General features: G+C 39.4%; 1 protein-coding gene across 2 annotated transcripts in view; it reads right to left on the reverse strand.

The window, feature by feature from the left end:
• Window positions 1-746: 746 nt before the first annotated feature.
• Window positions 747-25,835, reverse strand: part of LOC586464 (WD repeat-containing protein 90) — a 47,448-nt gene continuing 22,359 nt past the window's right edge. Inside the window, exons 15-39 of one of the 2 annotated variants that reach the window (XM_030984143.1) lie at window positions 25,328-25,449; window positions 24,641-24,757; window positions 24,034-24,269; window positions 23,147-23,286; window positions 22,160-22,421; window positions 21,561-21,728; window positions 15,527-15,655; window positions 14,479-14,609; window positions 13,445-13,476; window positions 12,792-12,917; window positions 11,697-11,773; window positions 10,930-11,169; window positions 9,729-9,906; window positions 9,156-9,359; window positions 8,387-8,628; window positions 7,456-7,600; window positions 7,048-7,168; window positions 6,281-6,458; window positions 5,435-5,554; window positions 4,995-5,187; window positions 4,484-4,614; window positions 3,342-3,518; window positions 2,136-2,258; window positions 1,645-1,729; window positions 747-957 (exon numbers count right to left, since the gene is read on the reverse strand). In XM_030984143.1, the coding sequence (XP_030840003.1) occupies window positions 803-957; window positions 1,645-1,729; window positions 2,136-2,258; window positions 3,342-3,518; window positions 4,484-4,614; window positions 4,995-5,187; window positions 5,435-5,554; window positions 6,281-6,458; window positions 7,048-7,168; window positions 7,456-7,600; window positions 8,387-8,628; window positions 9,156-9,359; window positions 9,729-9,906; window positions 10,930-11,169; window positions 11,697-11,773; window positions 12,792-12,917; window positions 13,445-13,476; window positions 14,479-14,609; window positions 15,527-15,655; window positions 21,561-21,728; window positions 22,160-22,421; window positions 23,147-23,286; window positions 24,034-24,269; window positions 24,641-24,757; window positions 25,328-25,449 (3,832 nt within the window). In that variant the 3' untranslated portion in view covers window positions 747-802. Of the gene's footprint in view, window positions 958-1,644; window positions 1,730-2,135; window positions 2,259-3,341; window positions 3,519-4,483; window positions 4,615-4,994; window positions 5,188-5,434; window positions 5,555-6,280; window positions 6,459-7,047; window positions 7,169-7,455; window positions 7,601-8,386; window positions 8,629-9,155; window positions 9,360-9,728; window positions 9,907-10,929; window positions 11,170-11,696; window positions 11,774-12,785; window positions 12,918-13,444; window positions 13,477-14,478; window positions 14,610-15,526; window positions 15,656-21,560; window positions 21,729-22,159; window positions 22,422-23,146; window positions 23,287-24,033; window positions 24,270-24,640; window positions 24,758-25,327; window positions 25,450-25,835 lie in introns of both variants that reach the window. The other variant, XM_030984142.1, reaches the window with a different exon arrangement.

Genomic DNA, 25,835 nt, shown 5'->3' on the forward strand with positions numbered 1-25,835 from the left:
ACATTATTCATTGATCGTTATCCCGGTTGAAATCGAGTCTAAAGTTATGATATTATAAATAATAAACTCTTTATGTTGTATAGCTCCCTCTCAAGGTCAAGATATCAATTTAGCTATGAAACAATGTTTCTTGACTAAAATCGACGGATTAGCTATTCCCGTTTGGAAATTATATACCACAACTACATATTCTGAGATTTTCATGGTCGCAGCTACCATTGTACGGCCGTAGGCGCTATTTGAAATTTATCAAAATTTACCGGGAGCACCGGTAAATTTTTAAATTCAATTTTTCTCGAAAACAGAAGTGTTTTAGGGGTTAATTTTTTTAATGCTTATAATACATCCACAGGCGGGCATCCAAAAATATCAAAATTGTAAAGATTCACTATCCACCTAATTTTCAAAATTTCCCAAAACTTTGTATTACCTTTAAGTCCAACTAAGAGTTAAGTTGGACTTTGAGTCTTTGTGAAACACCCCCCAGGTTAACAGCGTCACCGTGTAGTATAGTCTCAAGGGTATTTACTTGTTTTCAAACTGCAACGTCCCAGAGACTGAAAAGAGCTGCTCCTCGTCCCCTGAGAAACACACCAAGGGGGGCATTTCACAAAGCCTTCTTTCAATGACAAAATGACAAAAATCAGTGACAAATCTGCTGTTAACCAATCAGAAGCAAGGATTTCAGTAGCTTATAACAAAAGCTGTCATTTGTCACTGATGACAAGTTTTGTGAAACACCCCCCCCCCCCAGATCAACAGCATCACTATGTACTATAGTCTCAAGGGTTTTCACTTGCTCTCAAACTGCAACATCCCAGAGGAGTATCTCGGTACCAGAGACTGAAAAGAGCTGCTCCCCATCCCCAGAGAAACGAACCAGTTCCACAGCATCACTGTGTGCTACAAAGTCCTGAAAGCTACACTCTTGGTAGTCCATCACCTTCACTAGACGCTCTGTGGGTGAAAGGGTAGAATGGAGGGGGTCAAGAAGTAGTCGTTTGAAGGGCAGGAATGCATTATTTTGTATGTTGAGAGCCAAAAGATTTAACACCCTATTGGCTCCAAACTGATGATTTGTCTTATCATTCACCTGAAATCTATTGATGTTATACATCAAAATGAAATACATACACCCCCTTGCTTGTAAGTGAAATTGAACGATGTTAGTTGAGTTTTGCAAGCAGATGGTGATCTCTATAGTATGTTTACAAATAAACTTCTAATCTGCAGTCTACAATAATCATAGTTTTAACTGCAATTAAAACAGCACCTTTTCAAGAGAGTACTTTGCAAAGCAAATCGAGAGATAATATCTATATGATGATTTGTAAGCGATACCTACATGTAGATGATTTTCAATTGTCTTCCATCAGGTGGGGCTTAAAGCCAGTCTGTACTAGTTTGGCCAGAAGGGATTAGGCCTCCCTGCAAGGTCACTGACAGGTGGTTATCTCATCAGATCAGCTCTCAATTAACCAACAGGCACCACTTAGGTATTGTTTGCTACAAAGAGGGCGCAAGTGGCTACAAGTAGTGCAGTCTCGTTTTAAGAAACATTTATGAAATGTAAATAGGATTGCAAGACAAACACAAATCAGCTTTCAGATCAGTGAGAGTGTACATATATGTATTAATTCTTACCTTGGGTTGCTATGGCAATGAGATGACCTCTAGGATTAAGGTCAAACGATGTACTCCAGTGGGTCAATGCTGCTGACCGTATCACCTGAAAATTATTTAGAAAACAACAAACGTTATCTTTAAATGTATACTTTAAGTCAAAACAAATACTGATATAAATCATGATATTGAAATGTATCACTGTTACCTTTTTCCAGACATTATCGTTGTGACTATTAGTTCTCAAAGCTTTAACAAGGATGACACAACTTCCCCTTATCATGACAAGGGGAGAGGAACTTGTTACTGAAAGGCAGGAGGGTGAAACATAAGTAACCATGCAAAGTAAGATATAAAACAGAAAATGACAGAGATAGTACAGCAACAAAAACCTGAGGTACTGGACAGACCGGACATACATGTACACTATATTAAGCAAGCAGTGACAAAGAAAAAGAGGGAATAAAATAGCACAAGAAAGATAACTTCTTAGTGTTAGTCTTTCTAATTACCTTTTTCTGGGCTAGATTGTAGAAGAGCACTTGTTTCTGCATCCCGTATCCAACATATATGATCACATTAGGGTCTGAGGCTGAGAATCTAGCCATACTGGGAGGCAGCGAGTCATAACGGTTCTGCAATAGATAACAAACAAGAAAATATAGCAATGCATTGAAGAAACCACATTTAGCCTGTGACCATATTAATGGATAGATCGTGAGTCCACGCAACTGCTTTATATACTCCATTACAAAAATTCAGAATTGTATTTGTTATTTCTTTGATACAATTGTTAATACAGTCAAACCTGCTTTAGTGACCACCTGTCAACAAAGACCACATATTTTGTTTCCCTCGAAAATGGTTTTTCATTGAAATATGTACTAAAGGAACCTGTCTACAAAGACCACTTTTTGTGTTTCCCTTTGGCCGTTGCCATAGACAGGTTTGACTGTATTTTAATAAATCTGCACACAGGATTTTCAAGTCCCTTCTTGTATGTCTCAATAACTTTGGCTTCCTTAGTCTCATTACTCTCCATATTGCACATTTTTTAAAGTAATAATAATAATAATTATAATAATGATATGTCTTGATTACCCAGGATAGCCTCATCAGTATTAATACTGTTCTCCCTGAGGGCCCTGCAATCATATTATTACCCCAGCTATTATCTTTTGAAGCTTTAATGCAAGCAAACTTCTAATACCGTAATTAATGGTGTATTAACCGCACCTTTTTGCCGCCAAAAAGTTTTGATGTATGCCCCTCCACCTGGCACTATGCCTGGCAAAGTCTCCCAGCTCAGTAATCGGTGTGTTGACTCACCACTTGGAACTAGAACAACACTCAAATTTGTCTGTCATCTTGGTTTGAAAGTAATCTTTCAGATAGATTTCAATATGTAGTTTATAATAATAATTCCTCCAATTTTTCTTCTATTACACGGCGTACTACAGGGTTCTATCCTAGGTCCTCTACTGTTTTTTAAGTCGGCAAAAAAAAGTCAGAATTTTTTTTTTTTTTTTTTTTAGGGCGAAAAAGAGGGGTGCGGTTAATACACGAGGGCGGTTTATACGTTAATTACTGTACATGATCTGTGAAACGCAAGCCCAAAACAAGGATATACTTAATCAGGGTTATTTCTACAAGACCACAAGGTTACTTGTGGTCAGCTCAAGAGAGCAATACAACATATATCAAGTCTATATTCTTACTGGATCGCCCTTCTCAATGGGTGTGCCGTCAGGTGCAAAGGCCGGAGCAGGATAGGTCAGCCAGTCCACCATCTCACAGAAGTCTTTGGCCCAGCTGGCCCTCCATACGCTGACCCTCCTGTCACCACTGACAGCGAGCCACTTGTGAAGAGCATGGAAGCTGGGATCGCTTGTATCCTGGCAAGAAGAGAATGTAGGGGTGACAGAAAGTCAGAGATGGAGACAAAAATGTCAATAAGGGTGCAACTACAGTGAATCTTGTCCATAAAGACCACCCAAGGGAGACAAGAAAAGTGGTCGTTATAGGCAGGTGGTCTTTGTGTACAAGTTCCTTTAGTACATGTTTCACTGAGAAACCATTTTCAAGGGAAACAAAAAAAATGGTGGTCTTTGTAGACAGGTGGTCACTAAAGCAGGTTTGATTGCACTTGAAATTGAAAAACAATCTTAAAATTGTGAAGTCAATTTTCATATAGTGGATCACTGTTGGTTATCAAGACAAGCAATTAAAAAACTTGTCTCATCATCAACACTTGTGTTAAATTTCTTTTTAAACCAAGGGACACAAAATGAGTTGACATTCTCTGGAATATGAAACAAAATCAGTCCAGAGTGTGATGGACAGCAAATTAATCAACGTAACACAGAAATCAAGGTAAGGTATCTGCAATTCTCCCATATTATTGATTGAAAGCAAGGCTAAACAAATGGTGTATACATTAAATGTGCAGGTATTTTGACTTTCAAAGAGGTCAATGCAGAGAGCCAGTTTGTGTCAATCTTATGATTATCATTAGTCCCGGCTTTATTTCGTGTAAGGATATTGCTTCACTTTATGGCTGCTGGGACAACAGCACCACTGCGCCTAGAAACAATGTATTAGGCGCATTATAAATGTGATCTATTATTATTATTATTATTATTTTATTATTCGATTTGTCAAATCAAGATACGACAACATACAAGTCACACAAATGACAAGAGCTGTAAAATAATTGAATCACATGACACAAAAATGGGTACCAAACACTTAATCCAATCATTGATTTACATGCACCTAATACATTTGAATGATGTTCTTCAAAAATATGAGGTATACAGTAGCTTTTAAGCATGCAAAACATAAATGACCATATCCCTACCAGCTCTTGATGGACTTGTATATCTGTAATGGGTGCTCCCTTGTGATCCTGTAGAACCCTCATGGTCATTCCCGTGGTGGGGCTGCTGATGGCAATCAATCCATTGTGAGAACCAGATAGAATTACATGACCTGTACAGGAGAAATATACAATACAGTGAAATGTGGACGGAAAGACCACTCAAGGGATTCACAAAAGATGGTCTTTATAGGCAGGTGGTCTTCATACACCTGTACAGAAAGACCACTCAAGGGACTCACAAAAGACAGTCTTTATAGCCAGGTGGCCTTTAAACACAGGTTTCCTTTAACACATATCTCAAAGAGAAGCATTGTTTTAAGTGAAACAAATTAAAAAAAAAAAAAAGTGTGGTTTTTTAGATAGTGGGTCACTAATGCAAGTTTGACTAAACAATCATAATGAACAGAATTCATTTTCATTATTTTCCTGGTGAAAAAGTAAGAAGGACTGGGCTTTCTTCTAAAAACCTGTGAAATATTACTCTTCTTACCATCAACAGAGAAAGCTATGGCGGTCACTGAGTGGGCATGAGGCTGCATCTTGATGGTCATCTCACAGCTGACTAGGTCAAAGAGACGAACTGTGCCGTCATGGTAACCAGCTACTATCATGGAGGAGGAAGAGGATGGGGTCTGGGAGGAGAGACCAAACCTCCTGGGGCTGAAGGCTATGCAGTTACAACTCTGTGCGAAGAAAAGAGTAATCTTAACCATTTGATCTATAAAAATATATTCAGACTCACATGAACTACATGTAGTCTCATAAAATACACAAATAATAAATTGTTTGTCCTTTAGTCTTCATAAGATAATCAGACTGATATGTAAAGGAATTCTAACAACTTTTTAAATATACATCTTTCATAAGGCAATGTATTAAAGATGTCTGTTAGAGATCAAATCTTCTGTACTGAACTTATTTGTACGTTACCTGGTCTAAGACTTGGAATTGTATACTGCGCTCCATGTCGGTCAATGAGTAGATGTTGAGACTGCCGTCATGACAACAGGTCGCAAAGAGGTCACTCTCACTGAAGGCAACATCAGTGACCTGTCAAGATAAAGATTCAAGAGTCAAGATTCACGTACAATGTGATGAATGAGTAACATATTACAAATCACCCATTTAAAGGTACATTATTATCTAAAAAATGTAATAAAACAGGTTTAATAGCAATTGGAACGTAATCACAATTACAAAAACAAAGATACAAGCACAATTCACTCACTTTGAGAGTTCTTTATACCAGCAAACTTTGGATGACAACAGAGGAACACATCTTAACATTCCCAAAATGAAGTATGCTATGTTTTGATCACTTAGGCCACGTTCAGATATGACTTTCTTTTTCATGATGAAGTGAAGAAAGCATCACATTTCTGTATCTTATAACACAGAGCTATCAAACAGTGAATATGCGTAGGACCTGTTGCACGCAGTTGCAATTCGTTTACACAGAAAAAAAGAACAGCTTTGTTTGGTTTATTTTTGCGATGGTTTACCATATCATATATGAACAAGCCTTTAGGATGTGCCTGCTGAGATGAAGGTGTGTTACCTTTCTGACAGAAAAAAACCCACTTTTCTTTCACCTTTACCAGAACTCAACTTCTCTTTCAATAAAAGCCGATGACCTGCATCAACACCATCCTACCTTAGCCGTGTGTGAAGAGACCAGTCTAATGGAGGTCCTCTCAACCCAGTTGATGTACCACAGGGTACCCTCAACCTTCTCTTTCATTAACTACCCATGACTTGCAATCAATGCCACCCTACCTTGGCTGTGTGTGAAGAGACCAGTCTAATGGAGGTCCTCTCAACCCAGTTGATGTACCACAGGGTACCCTCAGCCGTTGAAACCACTCCTACGTCCATGGTGTGGTCAAACTGGGCCGAGGTGATAGCGCCATCCAGTGCCATTTCATCTTCCATCACAAGACCTTGACCAACACCACTGAGAGAGGAAAAGAGAGAGGATACCATCATGAAATTGTTGTAGAAAAGTTGTAGAAGCTCTGCATACTTAATTTAAATTTTTTTTAAACAAAATGTGAATGTTCTCTAATGAAATGTAATTTATACATTTTCCAACAGAAAAGTTTTACATACAGTATGAAACTAAGCAGTGTGTGAGTATTGGGGTTGCTTAGAATTAAAAGACTAACTCTTGAATTTGTTTAGCGTCCTAATATCCATGTTCGGCATTCAGTAAAATCAACAACAAAAGCAACTGTTCGTTTACAGGATGTACAGGATATATACAAATACGGAATTGTACAAATGGTTTACTTTGAACATAATGCACTGCTGTCACTAGAAATGTATGTTATTACAAACCAAATTTTGACATCTAAGGTAAGGAATATGTTTGGTTGCAGAAGACTAGCAGGGACTAAAAAGAGTGCTACCTGAATATTCTAATCATGACTTGCATTCCTGTGTGTAACAGGGAAAGGCAAAAGTTAATGCAGACACCAATAAAATGACACCCAAACGACGAGCCATAATCATCTTACAACTTGGGACGTCCATTCTCTACTGACCTGTTGGTGAAGCCAGCGGTCAGTCTGAGTTCTCCCATCCCATGAACTGACCAGAGACGAATCAGACGTGATGCTCCTCCTGTAATCAGACGAGTGCTTCCAAACTTACTCACGATCACTCCTAAAAAAAACAAAGTCAAACCCTAATAATTTTGAGCAGTTTCACAGATAGTTTTTAAAATTAGGACATAAGAAATATAATTACTACAGCAAGTTTCACACTGGATGTTGTAAATGCATTTGCCAATTGGACATTGAACACAATTCAATACATAAATGAAGCCTTTTCATAATGTAGATGATAAGTGCTTCACCTGAATTTCTAAATTTCTAGAAAAAAACAATCAGTTAGAACAATTAGGACAATCTAAAAAAGCAATAAAAGTGTTCTGGGAAAAAAAACCTTACCTATTTCAGCAGTATCTGCATCCCAATGCATGAAGCAAGAATTGTGTTTGGTGTCCCAAGCCGAAAGGACACCAGTAGTGCTTCCCACATAGAGAATGTTATCTCCTCCATACACTGCACTTGTGAAGGCCACATCATCAAGAACCTACACATATCAAGAGAGAGAGAGATGGAGAGAGAGATTGAGAGAGAGAGGAGAGAGAGAGAGAGAGAGAGAGAGAGAGGGAGAGAAAGAGAGAGTGAGAGAGAGGGAGAGGGAGGTAGAGAGAGAGAGAGAGAGAGAGAGTGGGAGTCAGAGAGAGAGAGAGAGAGAGAGACAGAGGAGAGAGAGAGAGAGAGAGAGAGAGACAGACAGAGACAGAGAGAGAGAGAGAGAGAGTGGTTGAATTAAAAATAGCTTCTACAGCATGATCTGTGCTTGGTGTGTGGGCCGACAGGACTCCGGTTGTGCTGCCCATTTAGAGGATGTTATCTCCTTCATACGTAACACTTGTGATCATGAACAACCTTCATGGATCATGAGAGACAGTGTAGTTTCAGTGGACAGAGCTTCTGAAGCATGAAGCATTAACTGCTGCGTCCCAAGCTGACAATATGCACTAAAGTTACATGGAAGTTCCAAGCAGGCTTTAACAACAAGCTAAAATTGGGAACAATTTACCAAGTACATGTACATTTATATTGAATAGGACTAGGTTATTGTCACATGGATTTGAAAAGAAGACCTTAGGGTTATAGTTATTAGGTTAATCTTTTTCTTTTCCTGGCATCCATGTGACTCTCTTCCAAATGTACTCTTGTTTTGTATTCACTGATTTTTCTTTGTCTTTGCCGAATAAATAATAATACAAAATAATTATTATACATGTTTGTAAAAATCTTTTAAAACTGACTCATTTGACTTTCCTGGAGTAATACAAAAGTTCCCTACCATGTTCCTGTGATCCATGAGTTCCTGCGGGACCTGTGCTTCATGGACATTGAGATTGACACGCCCCTGACTCTCATCCAGCAACCAGAAGAGTACCGTTCCCTTCTCACCCACAGAGGTGAACTCGTTGGATGTGTATGGGTCCCAGAGAAGGGAGTGGACTGGTAGGGCCGTCTTAGAGGCTGCTAGCAGGCTGTAGTCCTGCGTGCTCCACACTGCAATGCTGCAGTCGCGGTAGTCACCTGCAAGGCCAGGGTCAAAGGTCATACCACAATACTGCATTTTGGGATTTCCACAGCATTAATGTGAACATTGAAGTTTGGTTGTTCCATATTAGCCCTGCAACTTTCTAATAACTCCTATGCTCTATTGCACTAAATAGAATTGTCAACTACCCTCTTGGTTAAAACTTCTAATAAAGATATACTTATTTCTCTTTACAGTCTATCAAAAGTGATATTCTCAGAATGTTATATTTATCATTCAGTCAATCTTGTTATCATCCGGAACAAAAAAATATAAGAACAGTTTTTATTTTATTCTATACTAAGCTCTTCATATAAAGCCAGTAAAATGTTAGTTTGTGTATTGGTCTCATTAAAAAAAAGTTAGCTCACAAAATTGTGTCAATTTACACTCTGTTACAAACCTTACCCAACATTCAAGAACATTTACCTAATTCATCAACAACAAAAAAAAAAAAAAGGGGGGGGGGGGGGCTAACCCTATTACACCTAAATTACCACTAACTACTTGGCTTAGAACTTACCAACTGAAACCAGAAATCTGTCATCGCGCGAATACGCCAATCCCACAATGCCATGCTCATGATACGACAGTGTCTTCCGGCAGTGGGCGCCCTGTAGATCCCAGAAACAGATCTGGCTCGGTGTCAGTCCGCTGGCTCCGGAGGCTGAAGCAAGGATCTGAGCATCATTCTGGAAGGCTAGGACTGATATCTCTTCCATGTGACCTGTTCATTTAAAAGTAATGAAGTGGACAAATTTGAGCAAAACAAAAAAACTATCAATTACATTCTATTAACTTGAAGCGTGAGTCTGAGAAAATGTGATTTCCCTTACTTTATACATGAATGCTCAATGAAATTAAAACCATCTTGAAATGGTAATCCTACATTTTCTCCAGGCTTTATTTTGTCAAACATGTTGGGTTTTTAGATTGGATTACGGGTGAGGGTTAGCGTTAGGTTCAGGGATTTGCTCCAGGGATGAAGAAATTCAGAATTACAAATTCAGTTTAGTATTGGAAATCGACAGTGGAGCAATTTTCACTAGTGAGAACATTTCAAAGAACTCTTCAAACAGTAAAAGCAAATCCTCACCAAGCAGATGGGTTTGTGAGCTATTGTCCAAGTCTTCTAGTACTATGATGGACCCACACGTGTAGGCAAAGAGACCAGAGTCAGGATGCCAGATGACATTCCCTCGACCGTTACCATTGTAACCGAGCACCCTCTTCAGCTTCAGGCCAGCTTGGTTGCTGGGGGCAATGTAGCGACGCTGGAATAAAAAACAAGAGGTCAGTTCTTTACTGACGAATTCAGGAATATGCCAATGGTTTTTGTTTCGTTATATCATCTGTTTTGAGTCAGAAGGGAGATAACTCTTTGTAAAGTGATATGATTTAACATCATTTTAGCTTCAAACAGACACAATATATTTACATTTCTGTATTTCATTTTTAAAACAGTAACATCACAATTATCAGGTGTTACTGGGGTAAGAATGAAACAAAATTGCTCTGCCTCTGCATTTTACTGAAACAAGGGAACATAATATCCCATGCCAGTGGTAATCAAAGGCTTATACAATACACAAGCATCATAACACCACTGCATTACTCAATTTGAAAGACGCTCCTTCCACGAAGCATATTTTAAATTTATTGGTGACAGCAGATTTATAATTTCTCAAACAAACAGGTAGACTTGACTAATTTTTCTCCCAGTATAGTCGAAATGATGCAGCACTGCGTAGCATTTACAAGCTATTTTCATATCAAGCTGAAGAGATGTACTGTTATTGATCTCAACACCCTTAGAACAGAAATATATCGCAGAAAATAATAACATAAAAATGATATTTAATTATAAGCAATGATGATTGTTTTTCCACTAACACACATTTTTACTGTTGATGGTGACTGTCGAGACAATCCCCACTATGGTTTTTATACAGCAACCGAATTCCTATTTCTTTTTACTGTCAACTGTTTTAATAATAATTATGTATAAGTATTATTTCTTTTATATTACCTGTATGTTGATGTTACTGTTTTTATTATGAAATTGAATAAATGCTGAATGCTGAATTGAGAGACCATCAAATTGGTGATATGTGCCACCCTGTATAAATATCAGAAATAAATAAATGAATAAAAGGTATCCATTGATATTTTTATCCGATAGACCACTACATATGGTTGTTCCTTTCATTGGTAGACTTTACCCATCACCATACACAGCAAACCTGCTCACTCCTATGCTGTCATAGGCAAACCATGAAGAACGAAAGAAGTCTTACCTGGGCAAGCTGAGACACGTTTGGCTTCGCCACAAAGTGACTATAGCATCTCGGCCTATCATGGGACGTTGCATCTTTGCTGACCGAGGACAGCTCTGATTTCATGGTTTCCATGGAGAATACGCCCTGAGGAGCTCCTCCCATGTTAGTACCTCCTTGCTGAGATGGTCCAGGACTAGGTCTCCGATGGGACCGTGTCCTCTGACTGGACCCTAGGGTCTCTGGTATCAACGTAACCTCCTACAAGAAGAATAAATGATAGTATCCGGTAGCTGAATTTTCACTGCAAGCAAAAATCATCTATTTGAAACGTGTCACAAAAAAGAAAAGAAAAAGGGATAAAAATGTGATAAAATGCCAAAATGTTGCATTTACCTTGTGTCCCAATCCTGGTCATGTGATAAAAGCCTAAAAATAAGAGTTTAAGAGAGTTCATGATCTAGTCCTGACAACAGTTAACAACTGAATTATTCATACCCCTCGTAAATTTGGTGTTTTTCATATTTCAAGAATAAAAGGCGGACTCGTTGAATTAGGGCCTTTGTTGAATACTTTTAGATGTAAGCTTTAATATCTCACATTTGTCAAGAAAGAAAAATCAGGACAAATCAATTGTTCACATGCTTAAAAATCACAAAACTTGGTAAGGGTATGAATAACTTATTTGTTAACTGTATATCATCATACATGTACGTTATATTCATATGGACATGGTGACATAGCGCTGTATTATCAAAAAAATTTGAAATTTGATGTGTCTAACTAACCTCATCAGATGACATTTCACTCCTGCTCTCCAGATCTGGTCCGATGAGAACTTCTTCTCCTGATTCATATGTACCTCCTGAAAAGAATAGTGATTAATATAAAATGGGTTCAGGAATGTAGCCAATGAGAAGCATCAAAATAGATCATGTGTCCGCACATTATTTTTTATTATATCCTGCATCAAAAATTTGTTGGCTTTTGATTGGTTGAGAGCTCGTCACATGACCAGAAATATTTGACCTATTTTTAGAAAGTACTATATGAGAGTACTATTTTGGTTTACTATTTAGGAGTTGAAAAAAAAATGTGAATTTTTTTTTAATTGAATCGATTTAATTTTTCAAATCTTAATTTAATGAAAACCAAATATTTTAAATCTTTTTAGATAAAAATTGACATTTTTTTTGTTCTAACATTTTTTTTCCCAAAAATGTTTTTTTTTTTTTTTTAATAAATTTTTGATGCAGGATATAAAACAAATATACCATGCCTTCTATTCGAGGTACTGGTTAAACTATGGGCCTCGGAGACTCCAAAAGTACCATTTGTACCAAAAGTACCTCTTGCGCATAGTTTTAACCAAAACCTCTCAAGGCAGTGTATATTTGTATACTATATGCATGCACTGTACCATCTGCATGGGGATGCATTTCGTTGATAACAACCGTGGATGAAGGTTGCGGGGAGAAATCTTATAGTCTTTTTAAGTAAGATTGTCGATTAATTTTATAAAAACAAATAATAGACGGGTTTTCGTTTGTGACATTATGGCGATGCAGCGCTATTCGGGTATTCACAATGGCACAAAATACACTTGGCTACGCCTCGTGAATTTTATTGCACCATAGTGAATACCCTCATGCGCTGCATCAACCACACACACTCACACCTGTGTATTATTTGTATAGTAATAACTCTTTATTAAATTTCTATTAGTCCTTTAAGGGAGAGACATATTAAGTTGGATTTCAAGTACAAATGAAACTACAAAGACATAGTACGTTTGACAATAAATGTACAAAAACTATCTGTAAAGCGCTTTGCATTTATTTCATGTGTACTAAAAGATAAATTATACAGCTCCTCACTCTCACTATCTCTTTCTCGGATGCTGCTAATGTCAGTCAGCTGGGTGGGCGTGGCTGGCTTGGGTACCTGGTGCCGTGGCAACAGGCTACCATTCAGATCAAAGGTCTTTGGTTGTTTTGGTGTAGCACCTCCTGGGGGAAAAAAAATGAGATAATCAGAGAGAAAACAGCATTACACAAGGCATTCTATAAAACAAACACATACCAAAACTGGATTGTATATATTTTTCTGGGATAACTACAAGTTAAATGTCATATAGGGAGACAAAAAAGATGAGTAAAATCTCTAAATAAAAAACAAGGGTTTTGACAGATATTGTAATAAAGGTATTCAGCAACATAACCACATATAAAAACTGGATCTTTCTCACAGACTATTACAAATTTAGCATAATTTCTGGGTATAAAAACCTCACCCACAGCTCACAATAAAAACATGACGCATTAACTGCAACAACGGACCTACATATACATATTTAGGGGATATCTCTTTTTTTCTTTCCTATTAATAATATATATAAAGCTGTGGACAAATTTAAGAGATAAAGTAATAAGTAAATTTATTGAAACATTGCCCCAGGGGCTTTCTACTGCAAAAATTGACTGCAAGTAATAGTAAAAGAAAAAAAGGCATGTGAAATATAAGAGATAGTACTCACTTGATGTTTTCAGAGCACTTGTGACTGTTTCACTGAAAAAAAAGCAAAATTGAAAATTATGTTAAAATGTGAGAACACTAAATGAAATAAACAAAATTAAAATGGAAGTGAATTAACAATAGTAGAAATAGACTGCATAAAGAAGGCTATAAATACCATGTTCTTTACAAGCAAGTGAACTTTTTGTACAGGTTCCATCAATACAATAAGAAACAAGACTTAAAGGAACCAAATGTGGTCTTTAATCATTTTTGTATAGGTGGTCACTTAAAGGTATTACAAAGTTTTGGGAAATTTTGAAAATTGGGTGGATAGTGATTCTTTACAATTTTGATATATTTGGATGCCCCTGTGGATGTATTATAAGCCCTAGAAAATTTAGTCCCTAAAACACTTCTGCTTTCGAGAAAAATTGAATATAAAAATTTACCGGTGCTCCCGGTAAATTTTGATAAATTTCAAATAGCGCCTACGGCCGTACTATGGTAGTTGCGACCATGAAAATCTCAGAATATGCAGTTGTGATATATAATTTCCAAATGGGAATAGCCAATCGGTCGATTTAAATCAAGAAACATTGTTTTTTAGCTAAATTAATATATTGACCTTGAGAGGGAGCTATACAACATAAAGAGTTTATTATTTACAATTTCATAACTTTAGACTCGATTTCAACCGGAACAACGATCACTATATATTGTAGGATCGCATATGCTTCAAATACTTTCATTTAAACCAAATTCATGACCCCATACCAAAACTTTGTATTACCTTTAAATAACGAGTGAACACGAGAGAAAAACAGCATTTATACAAGGCATTCTACACCACAAACGCATGCCAATACTGGAGCGTATACCGGTATCTTTCTGAGACCATTACAAATTTAATGTCATTTAGGGGGAAAGGAATATTATAGGTTGCACTGTATAGAGCCAAGGGCATTAACGAATATCCTTTAACACATTTTTAAAGCCCTTCTGGCTCCAAGCAGCCGATATCTATCATCCGTTCCTATCAATGTGTGTGCTTACCTATGGGTAGATGGCACTTGAGTGCTCCCGAAGAAATCCCAAATGAAGATAGCATCCCCGACCGAGACAACGTTCATGCCATCAGGTGTGAACAGGACCTGTTTAATCACATCCGAGTGACCGATGAAAACCTATGCAGAAAAAGGAGAGTTCACACACAGACATAAGATCAAAGTATCAATCCCTTAATTTTTGAATGTTTTAATAAAATCTTTATTCAAATACAAAATCATGGATGACATCATAATCTTATGTTAAGATAGCATCAATGGATGAAAATAACATCTTTTCAGATGTAAAGAATACCAGAAAAGACCCACAAAAAAAAAAACCCATATGAGCAGTGCACTTTGCAGGCATAAACTATAGTCAGTTGTAGTGCATAACAGAGTGTCTGAACTGTGACTGCATGGTCTACTGAACACCATAGGCTCTGCTCCTGGACACAGACAGAGATTGTCAGAGTTTAGGCTCTGCTCAACACTTTAAGGAATTATGTGTATTATTTCAAATTAGAGTCTGTGCCTGGGAATGATTTAGCTCTCGAAGCTCTGAAAATGTAAACAAAAAAACACACCTCAATATCCTGTAAGGAAATCACACTTTCACAACACCAATTCATGAAAGAGCTCCAGCAAACAGAGAACAATTTTTTTTCTCTCTATTTCACTGGATGAGACACATCGTCCCATATACGTGAAGCTAAGAAAACTGGATACCGTAATTAAACAGGTCATAGAGAGTTCACATACAGACTTAACTTCATTGCAAAAATCAAAGAGGAGATAGCGATAATTCAGAAATATTATATCTTGTAATAAGTGAGAACAAAATAAAAAAACTAATATGAAAAGTGTGTTTCAAAAAGCAAATGTAAACAATGAGAAGGACATTGAAAGGACAAGTGCAAGTATTGAAATTGTACAAAATGTGACTCTCTCACATTTTAAGATCATCAGATCAAGAAATCTGCAAGGTAAAAGGGAAAAGGGGGAAGAGGGGGGAAAAGGGGGAGAATGTCAGGAAAGATATTATTTCAAAAATATACCTGGAAATTGAGATCCAATCTCATGTGATAGTCCCACACCTTGACAACCTTGTCACCTGCCGTAGCCATATGCCTGCAGTCCTCACATACATCCAACCCAGTCAAGCCAGACCGATGGATACTCGAAACCTAAATTTAAAAAAAAAGGAGAAATATGCTGTAATTATAGTTGCACAGGAGCATTAGATGGAAAACTGCAGAGGACTAAATAAAGAAATTTTTTTTGTGTGTGCTTGAAACGATCGCTGATTTCGCATATGGTTGAAATTCATAAAAGTTTCATACCATTGAATAATTGATAACAATATTAACAATTTTGCAATTTGCTAGTATGTTGCCATGACAAAGGTAGTCGCATAAGTTTCTTGTCTCAAAAGTTTATGGTTTTAAAATAGATTTCTTCTAGGGATCTAGAAAAACTTACAATACTTTGAGGGTAGAACTACCTTTAAGAATAATCAGACGTTCTTCAGGTACTGGTTATGTGTGTAAAGAAAGCTTTGAGCAGCTCCTAAGTCGGAAAACATTCAGCTCAATTCAAATTATACCACATTACTAATGCACGGCACTTATGGTGATATTATTCTTGTATTGCGTGTGTCCCATTATAACATTATATGTCAATGAGCCTCCAAACGGGTTTTAACTCTTTGCCCGCCACGTACACAATCTCCCCTGTGCCACATTGTTTTTAGGGTGCCACCTTAGGAGGGGTTCTGCATGGACTATGCTTATTCAACTCGCAATAACTTTTGATTGGTGTACTGTAATGAAAAACTTTGTGTAGCAATATTGTATAGAAATTAATAGTCTTGCCAATGGTATCATTTTTGTAATGTATATTATCATAAATTTTGAGATTATCAACTATACATTTTGTATCCAAGTTTTCGTTTAGAAGGGTATTCTATACCTCTTATATCTAATACTTTGTTATGGAGGTTTATGTCCTGAGTTAGTTCATTGAAAAGATGTATTCATGAGCTTTCACTACATACCAAATTCATGTGTTGAAGGTCACAATGAGCCTGGTAATTTAGGATTGAATAAAGAGTAAGCCGACAATGAACTAATCTCCTATTGAAATTGACCCTGGGTACTTTTGAATAGACTTCCTGTCTCTTGATTGTACTTTGATGACCTTTATTGTGTCTGTAGGTAAGATGGCGTAACATTCTATTATTACTTGCAAGGCTGTGCAAGCTATTAGAATTGAAAGAAATGAATAGAAGAACTTATTGAATTTCTACACTAATAAGGCAAGCCATGAACATAATGTATGCTTGAAACATGTACTAAGTTATGAATTGTAGAAAGCTCGTTCGTTCGTTCGTGCAAAGAATATCAGGGAGTACATCATCTAGATAGGAAGATCCTTATTGAGCCAACAGATCGTCTCATCATCGAGCTCACGAAGTCCGGAAGCGCCGTGGGGGGATTTGTAGATCGGACAATCATCAATGACATGATCCATAGTTTGGATCTCTCCACAGGCGCAGTTTGGTGATGATTCAGCTCCAATTTTATGTAGGAAATATTGTGTGCGGCCAACTCCAGTTCTGACACGGTTTAGGTTGACCCAGGCTTTTCTTGGGAGGTCGCTGCCACTTGGTTTTGCACAGGGCTTTGGGATGAACTCCTTCAGGTTGGTAGTGGACGAATTCCACTGGTCTGACCAGCGTTTTGTTATCCAAGTGGCTAAGGTGGAGGGGGGGTTCTCAGGCCGCAGCTCAGCAGCCTGTGTTGCAAAGTGTCTTCTAGGGAGACGCTGTCCTTCAAAGGCAGAGGGGGCAGGAACAAGGCATTTATCTCTGTCATGCTTTTGGGCAAGCTTAGCATACTGCGCATCTCGTCTGAGCTGAGCTGGTGGTATGCCAGATAATATTGGCAGGTTGCTGACTGGTGTTGCAGTGAGTGTTCCGCTGTTTAGTCTCATGGCGTCATTGAGGACAACATCAACCTTGTGTACATGGGTGCTGTGGCTCCATGCAGGTGCAGCATACTCGGCAGTGGAGAAGGCAAGAGCTAGAGTGGAGGTGCGAAGGGTGGTGAAATTAGCTCCCCATCCGGTCCCTGCAAGCTTCTTTAGGAGAGACACTCTGGCTTGGGTCTTTTGGGCTGTGGCTTTGGCATGCTCGTGGAAGGTGAGGCTTCGGTCAAGAGTGACACCTAGGTACTTTGGTGTTGAGACGAAGTTCAGCCTAGACCCATCTAGTGAGATATTCAGCTCTCGGTTGGCGCATCGGTTAGCCAGGTGGAAGACGGAGGATACAGTCTTTGGTATGCTTATCTTAAGATGCCATCTGTTGAAGAACTCGGCTAGCATTTTCAGGTCCTTCTCCAGTGATGTTTCGATTGCTTCGAAGGAGTGGTTGTTGAACCCCAGTGCGGTGTCGTCTGCGTAGGAATACTGCATGCATTCCCCTTTGGGCATATCAGAGACATAGATGTTGAAAAGTATCGGAGCGAGGACAGAGCCTTGCGGCACACCATTGCGGAGTTTCCTCTTCCTACTGCATTCGCCGTTTGATGTTTCGAGGACAAATGACCGGTCTTGTACAAGCAGCATGATGAATTTCACGATTCTTACATCTGGAATGGTCTGCAGGGTCTTGAGGTATAAGCCACGGTGCCATACTGTGTCAAATGCCGCAGTAAGGTCGACAAGAACTGCACCAAACTTCTGCTTCTTCTGGAAGGCCGTCTCTATGTCGTTTACAAGCCTGACTACTTGGTCGGTGGTTGATTTACCTTTCCTGAAACCTGCCTGTGTAGTAGGTAGCTTCTCTTCGACAGTGTCAACGATTCTGGCAAGTAGCAGCCTTTCAAGTAGCTTGTAGATGTGCGATAGCAGACTGATTGGACGGTAGCTCTTGGGTTCGTCTGCAGGCTTCTTGGGCTTCAGAATGGCAATAACTTTAGCGGTCTTCCATTTTGATGGAATAGTGGATGTTATCATGCAGGTAGAGAGAAAGGCTTGTAGCCAGGAAGTAGCTTTGCGACTCATGTTCTTGAGGAACTCTGTGTGGATGTTATCGTTGCCTGGCGCTTTGCCGGACTTTATTGATTTCAGTGCAGTTTCAACCTCATCCAAGGTGAAGGCTTCAGACATGGGGGTTGACTCTGGAGTGGACTTGAGGAGGTTCTTTATCTCAGAGTTCACCGAGCGAGAGTGGACTTTGGCCTCAGTGGTTTTATCTTGCCACTTTCCATTGTTAACTAGGACTGAAGCGATGGAGTTTGCTGTAACAGGGCACTGTTTTGGAGCGCTGCTTCGACCAGTGAGTTTGTTGATGGTAGTCCAGGCCTTGCGACTAGAGTGGGTAAAGTTGATCTCAGAGACTTCTTCTTCCCATCTAATCCTCCTCTTTTCTCCTAGTGATATCAGCAGGTCGTTCCCTACAGCTTCTCTTTCTTCAATGGTCTTGGACTTAGTGTAGGATTCGTACAGACGGTCACATTCTTCGTCCCAGCATGGAATATACGGGTGTCTCCTGCCCCTGGGGATGGAGAGTTTTGCCGCCTGATGTAACATGGAGCAGAAAGCAGAGTAAGAGTCATTCACATTACTGGTGGAGGGGTCTGGCAGTCGAGATGTTAGCTTGTTGGTGAGTTCCTGGAACTTGGGCCAGTCAGCTTTTCTGAAATTCCATCTCTTCTTTGGTAGGTTGGAGAGTTGAAGCTTGATGTCGCTTGAGATGATGATTGGACAGTGGCCAGACCTCGGGAACTTTGGAAGGACAGTTCTTGAGCAGGTGTGTCTGATGTTTGATGAAACCAGTGACAGGTCGGGGCAAGTCCATGATTTGTGGCTCCCTGAGTAGAATGTGGGGTTGTCCTTGCTGTTATGCAGTATCACTAGCTCCTGAGATTCAAGCCATTCAAAAATGAGCTTTCCATTCTTGTTGGTGTTAGGGTATCCCCAGGCGGTGCTGCGACTGTTGAAATCTCCGCAGACAAAGGAGTTCCGGGGCATCTTTGGGAAGAGCATGATTTCAACATCTTCCGGTGGTGGCTTATACAGATTGCAGAAGTGGGTTCCCATAGCTTCAAAGGTGCTCCACTGTAGAGCTGAGTTCGCAGGAGATCGCCCAGTGGTGGATGCTTTCATGCCTTGTTTGACGTAGGATGCAATACCATGCTTCTTGTGTGGAATGAAGCAGATCAGATCAAAACCTTCGATGTGAAGCTGTTCTTCTGTCTCGCAGTGTGTTTCTTGGAGACAGATAACATTGACACAATTTTCCTTTGCAATATGGGGAATCAGATCTCGCTTTGGGCGGGTAAGGCCTTCAGCGTTGAGTTGCAGTACGCAGGTCGAGGTGTCAGCCATCATCGTGATGGCTTGTCCTTAAAAGGACACGAGCTTCCAGGAACTGCGTAGGGAGCTCTTCTGATGATAGAGGGCTAGAGATGTACTGGCGATAAGATCGCGATGATAGACTTCAAGGTGTTGCTTTAGTTGACAGATGTCATTATGGTTGACAAGTGTCGTAACAGGGTCGCCAAACGAGAAGGCAGCAACATGACCCCAAGTAGAAAGCTGATGTATAATAAATAAGAATAAAATATATTCGTCTATGTAGTCTCATATTGACATGTTCATTATAACAAGAGGTAGACAGAGAGAGGGAGAGAGAAAGAAAGAGAATAAGAACGAAGAGACAGGCAGATTGGGAAAGAAATAAGAAGAGACAGGGAGAGATAGAGAGAGAGAGAGAAAGAAAGAGATATAAGCAGATACAGAAAATGAGAGTGAGAAGATAGAGATAGAGGGGGAGGGGAAGAAGAAAGAGACAGGCAGATAGGGATATAAATAAGAAGAGACACGGAGAGAGAAAGACAGATAGGCAGACGGAGAAAGACAGAGGCAGGTTGAGATAATGAGAGTGAGAACAAGATAGAGAGAGGCAGAGAGAGGGGAGGAAGAAAGAGACAGGCAGATAGGGAGAGAAATAACAAGAGACAGGGAGAGATAGAGAGAGAGAGAGAGAGAGAGAGAGAGAGAGAGAAAGAAAGAGATAGGCAGATACAGAAAGTGAGAGTGAGAAGATAGAGATAGAGGGGGAGGGGAAGAAGAAAGAGATAGGCAGATAGGGATATAAATAAGAAGAGACACGGAGAGAGAAAGACAAATAGGCAGACAGAGAAAGAAAGGCAGAAAGAGAAAGTGAGGATGAGAAGATACAGAGGGGCAGAGAGAAATAAGAAACGAGAGAGAGAGAGAGAGAGAGAGAGATAGCGGCAGATAGAGAAAGTGAGAGTGAAAAGAAGATATAGGCAGGGAGAGGGGAAGAAGAAAGAGACAGGCAGATAGGGAGAGAAATGAGAGAGAGAGAGAGAGAGAGAGAGAAAAGAGACAGGCAGACAGAGAGGCGGATAGATAGAAAGAGAGAGATAGAAGGAAAAGGGACGGAGACAGAGAAAGTCAGGTATAGAGAAATAGTCTTATCCACTCCTCAGGCTCATCCTCTGCTGAAACCATCGACACATCATCCCTAATTTCCTCTTCAAACTCGCTGTCTGAATCGTGATTGATGTCCACGCCATTATCATGTTCTGTGGGATTACGCAAAAGTGTACGTGTGGGACCAGGCTCATCTTCCTCGTCAGAGTCAGTCTCGCTCTCCTCTGAATCAGAGTCGGCTGTTGGAACAGGGTCCATCACAAGTTCTCGTACCTGATCAGCAGTGAAGAAGTCCCGTCTTCTCCTAATAGGGGCCATCCTAGCTCATCAGAATATTTGCAAAAGCAGTTTCAAAAACTCAATTTTTCTCGGAAAAATGTCAATGTAAACAATGTCTGCGAAAGCGGTGCAATGAAGTGTGATGTGTATACAATGTGAAGCACGCGTTACTATTGTGTGTGTGTGCGTACAATAGAATTAAATGCGTTCCGTGTGTATTGTGAATGAAATGTGACTTGAGTCGAAGTTGGCAGCCCGCTGTATGTTCCGCTAGCCGAACGAAGCGGGCAAAGAGTTAAGAATACTGGCCTGTCTGCTTTTCTTTTCTTGTTTTTTTATCCCTCTCACCTTATTAATCAGCCTTCCATTATTTGCATCAAGTCTCAGCAGATTATTTTCTGATGTAGCTACAAGAAGTTGCCTGGTTTTAGCAGGAGAGAAGTGAACACGGCGGGCCATGTCTAGACCAGATGTTTCCCTGTCTGCCGTTATTGATGAGATGTCAATTCTCAGCACCTTGCAGAATAAAAGAGAGATAAATGATAAAGGAAAAATTGAATGACAACAGGAGAGATGAAGTATTACTGATGGATAAAAGTATCAGAACAATCCATTAGAGAGAATTCAAAGTAACAATGCGTGTTTAGAAGCCATCACCTCCGGACCGAAGGAGGATGGAAAGAGCCTTTTTCATAATTAAATAAGGGGAAATTTGTCACGTATAATGGTTGTACATGTGCATTATCAATAGTCTTGCAATAAAGATCCATACCTTACTGGTACACTATTCCCAGTAAAGTCTGGATCACTATTCAGCAACCAGGCAACACTCTTCTAGATTGCTCTAAAATATCATACATGTAAATGGATTGAAGATAATAAGAACATCTTATGAAAACACTAAGAAGTCTCTTTTATCATCTCCTTAATAAGGACTAAACCCTAACCTCATCCAGAGTTCTTGCATCAGCCACAGTCACTGTGAACTCCGAAGGTCCAACAAAGGCTAGCCTTCTTCCATCGGGACTAAGGGACAGAGCACTCGGACAGTACACGTCGCCCTTGGCAACCATATCACCCAGAACCCTTATGGTGTTGTAGCTGTCGTCTGATACGTCATAGAGGGCTAACATGCCAAGCGAGGAGGCCGAGTAGAGGTGCCGATCATCCCGGGAGTACAGTAACCCAGTGACCTTTCCCTTGAGGTCACTGCAGGTGAAGGTCAAAGGTTATGAGGTCATATTAGTGGTGTGATGAAACAATGAATGAACAAATTTTTCTGGTCAGAAAATGGCATCATGAGATCGATGTGGAGAATGGATCATTCTTGATGAGGTTTGAAATTTGCAGATTTCCATGTTCACATGCAAAAATGTTTAATGAATGACCAAGTTCTTTTGCTCAAATAAGAAGTTAAAGCTCAGTCCACAAAATATAGACATTTTTATACAAGTTTTCTTGATATACCTTCAACGGAAATCTCACCAATACAAGATGTCGATTTTCTGAAGGTTCATCCTCACCTGGATACATGTATAAATCACCATTACAGCAATAATACTGACCCTTATAATACTTACAGTCTACCCCATTATCAACATATTTTAAATATGAATTGAACATTTCTTTGAACCTGGTTATACAACACACACTCCCTACAACGAATCCCTGACTTTAACCCTTGACACAACACTTAACCCTAATCCTAAACCATATCCTTGAAATGCACTGTCTGTGCGCTGATAACAGCTGCCGGAGCTAAAGCAAGGGTAATAACTTCCAAAGGTCTCTGGAAGTGCATAGAGATGTCATTTCATAACGTATTATGCGCTATACAAGAACTGAATATTATCATTATTACAGTACCCAAACACCAAATCACAACCTTAACCCAAACCCTATGTCCGGGTGCAACCGGGTGACCCCTGACCTACCTTAGCTCAGCCACCAGACTTGTGGATGCGATGCTGAAGATGCGGACCAAACCATTGTCAAATCCGCAGGCAATGCAGTAGAGGGACGGATGGTAGGCGATGGTGCAGGGCGTCTCCTTAGGCGCATGGAAGTCATACAGCTGAGAAACAATGGGAATATTGAGTATACAGTTAAAATATACAGTGATCACCTGTATAGAAAGACCACAAATATTGTTTCTGTTGAGAAAAAAGTTCATAAAAACCTGTATCAAAGGAACCGGGACATAATGACTCTTTTGTCTCACTTAAACAGTCTTTAATTACAGGTTTCACTGTAATAATATTCTGTTCTTTTCTATACTGAACGATACTGAATATGACACAGTCATAAACGGGTTTACATGTATGAGGATGGATCAATCCTCAGAATCAAGCAAAGAACAGGGAGGTCCTTTCAAATGGTATTTATTGAATTTAAAATTGAATTTATTGCAAAAATTTCACATGGCGGCCCAAGGGGTTGAACTACATGGAATTTACAAAGTAAAATTAACAAAAATCTGAAATTGCTAACAAATCTATTCAATCTTTTCAAGACTACACCAACAGTCCTTTTCAGGACTACACACCCTCAAGAAAGATTACCAAGAGTCCTTTTCAGGACTCCTCAATCCTCCCTCTCTTCCACATGGTGCACCCACAAGCCTACTGTTAAATCTATTCAAATATCATAGTCATACAATAATATGAACTTATGAAGGAGAGAAACAAAGTGAATTGAATTAAAATTCAAACTAAATCTAAATACATCACATGAAATGAAATAAAAAGAACTGTGAACTTGACCGAAATGAATTAAACAGAGTCGTGGGATGGCTTGGACCTCGATCCTTGATCTAACTAACCTGTTGCAGTGTGTCCAGATCCCAGATTCTGATGGTATGGTCATCGGACACTGTAGCCATCTGCCTCCGGAGGGGATCCAGGGCCACCGCCAGGACGCTGGACACATGGGACCTCATCAGGGTAGTGTACTTGCGGGAGGAGACGTCCAGCACCCCAAAGTTACCGGTGACGGTGCCGGCCAGGATGCGCAGACCATCGGGAGATATAGAGACTGCTGTGACCGGACCCTCATGTTCTAAAGATGCATCATATTGAAAGTACATAAATATGCATACAAGTATTAATCTGGGTTTTACATGTATATTCATTAATGTGTTTAAATGTATCTTGAAATAAGATTGAAGTGCACAGTGCACTATGTACTCTACACTGTAGATACCACACTGTATAGGTAAGTACTTATCGTGATATGTAATTTGTTCCTGGAAAATCAATCAAATTACACAAATATACAAATGAAAAGTAAAATAAGTCAATTTACTATAAAAGCTACTTGTTTTTCTTTCAGTAGACAAGGCTGCCATTGCTTTGGGGTTAGGCTTGTACACTTCTCGTAATCGGCAACAGGAAGGAATTCTCATGAGATTTGAACCCTGTTGGTATTACCTGCTTCCATGAAGACACTCTTGAAGTCCAGAGGCCAGATTCGCAAGACCCCATCCTCTGATCCGGTCACACAGAAGGCACTGTTCACAGACAGAGCATTGATTGCTATACCCGCACCTACAATGAGAGAAAGAGAGGGAGAGAGAGGGGGGGGGGGGGGGGGGGGGGGGGAGGGAGAAAGAGAGAGAGAGAGGTGGGAGGGAGTTAGGAAGAGAGAGGGAGGGAGGGAGGGAGGGAAGGTGTGGGAGGGAGAGAGGGAGAGAGAGAGAGAGAGAGAGGGGGGGGAGAGAGAGAGAGAGGATTTCATAAGTTAATTTTCATTTCTTTAAACAAACAGATTCCATTATCTCACTAAAATTATTTGAAATAATATAAAAAATATTGAATTTGAAAAAAACTGCACAAAAATTATTAATAATGAGAAAGGGCAAATTAAGTTCAACAAACTTTAAATAGATAAATAAACAAAACAATAAATGGCTGAATAATTTAAAAAAAATATACATATCAGGGCCCCGTCTTATAAAGAGTTGTGATTGATCTGAATCAAACGCAAGTTTGCAATCTCCTATCTCTTATGAACATATTTGCGATTGACTTCAATCGCAAATAAGTTGTGATTAATATCAACTCTTTATTACAAGGAGCCCAGATTTTTCTCTTCTTCCAAGCAAGTTACATTCTCACCTGAGCGGAAAGTTCCCTTCTCCTTGACATGCTTGCCCACCGGGAGTAACCGTCTGATGTGAGCTACACATACCCTAGCATAGTCTACCTCAAATATATGCCCAGACCTTGTGCATGCATACCTAAAGAAGAATAGATGTTTTTTGTGATAGATACAATGAAGAGAAGATTGAATATATATTATAAGACCAACACCATATAAAGTTAAAAAATAAAATCACTCATTGAAATGGAGTAATTGTAATCAATGAGTGATTTTATTGATCTCAATTGATTTATTATGACATTTACAATGTTTTTCCAATTTTGAAAGATATAGAGTGACTCAAAGTTGGATTGGAGACTAACCAAGTTTATGATAATATGTCTGTGGATGTCATATTGCAGTGTCCATCAAGTAAAAATGGACTTTCAGTTCCAGTACTTGCATGATTTTGTCTGCGGGCTTTATGAAAGTTTTTGAGGGAAGGTCTAATGACATTTTTTTCTCAAAACAATTTCACCTTTG

Source organism: Strongylocentrotus purpuratus, unplaced genomic scaffold, assembly GCF_000002235.5.
Source record: "Strongylocentrotus purpuratus isolate Spur 01 unplaced genomic scaffold, Spur_5.0 spur5_scaffold_14, whole genome shotgun sequence".
NCBI classification, from domain to species: Eukaryota; Metazoa; Echinodermata; class Echinoidea; order Camarodonta; family Strongylocentrotidae; genus Strongylocentrotus; species Strongylocentrotus purpuratus.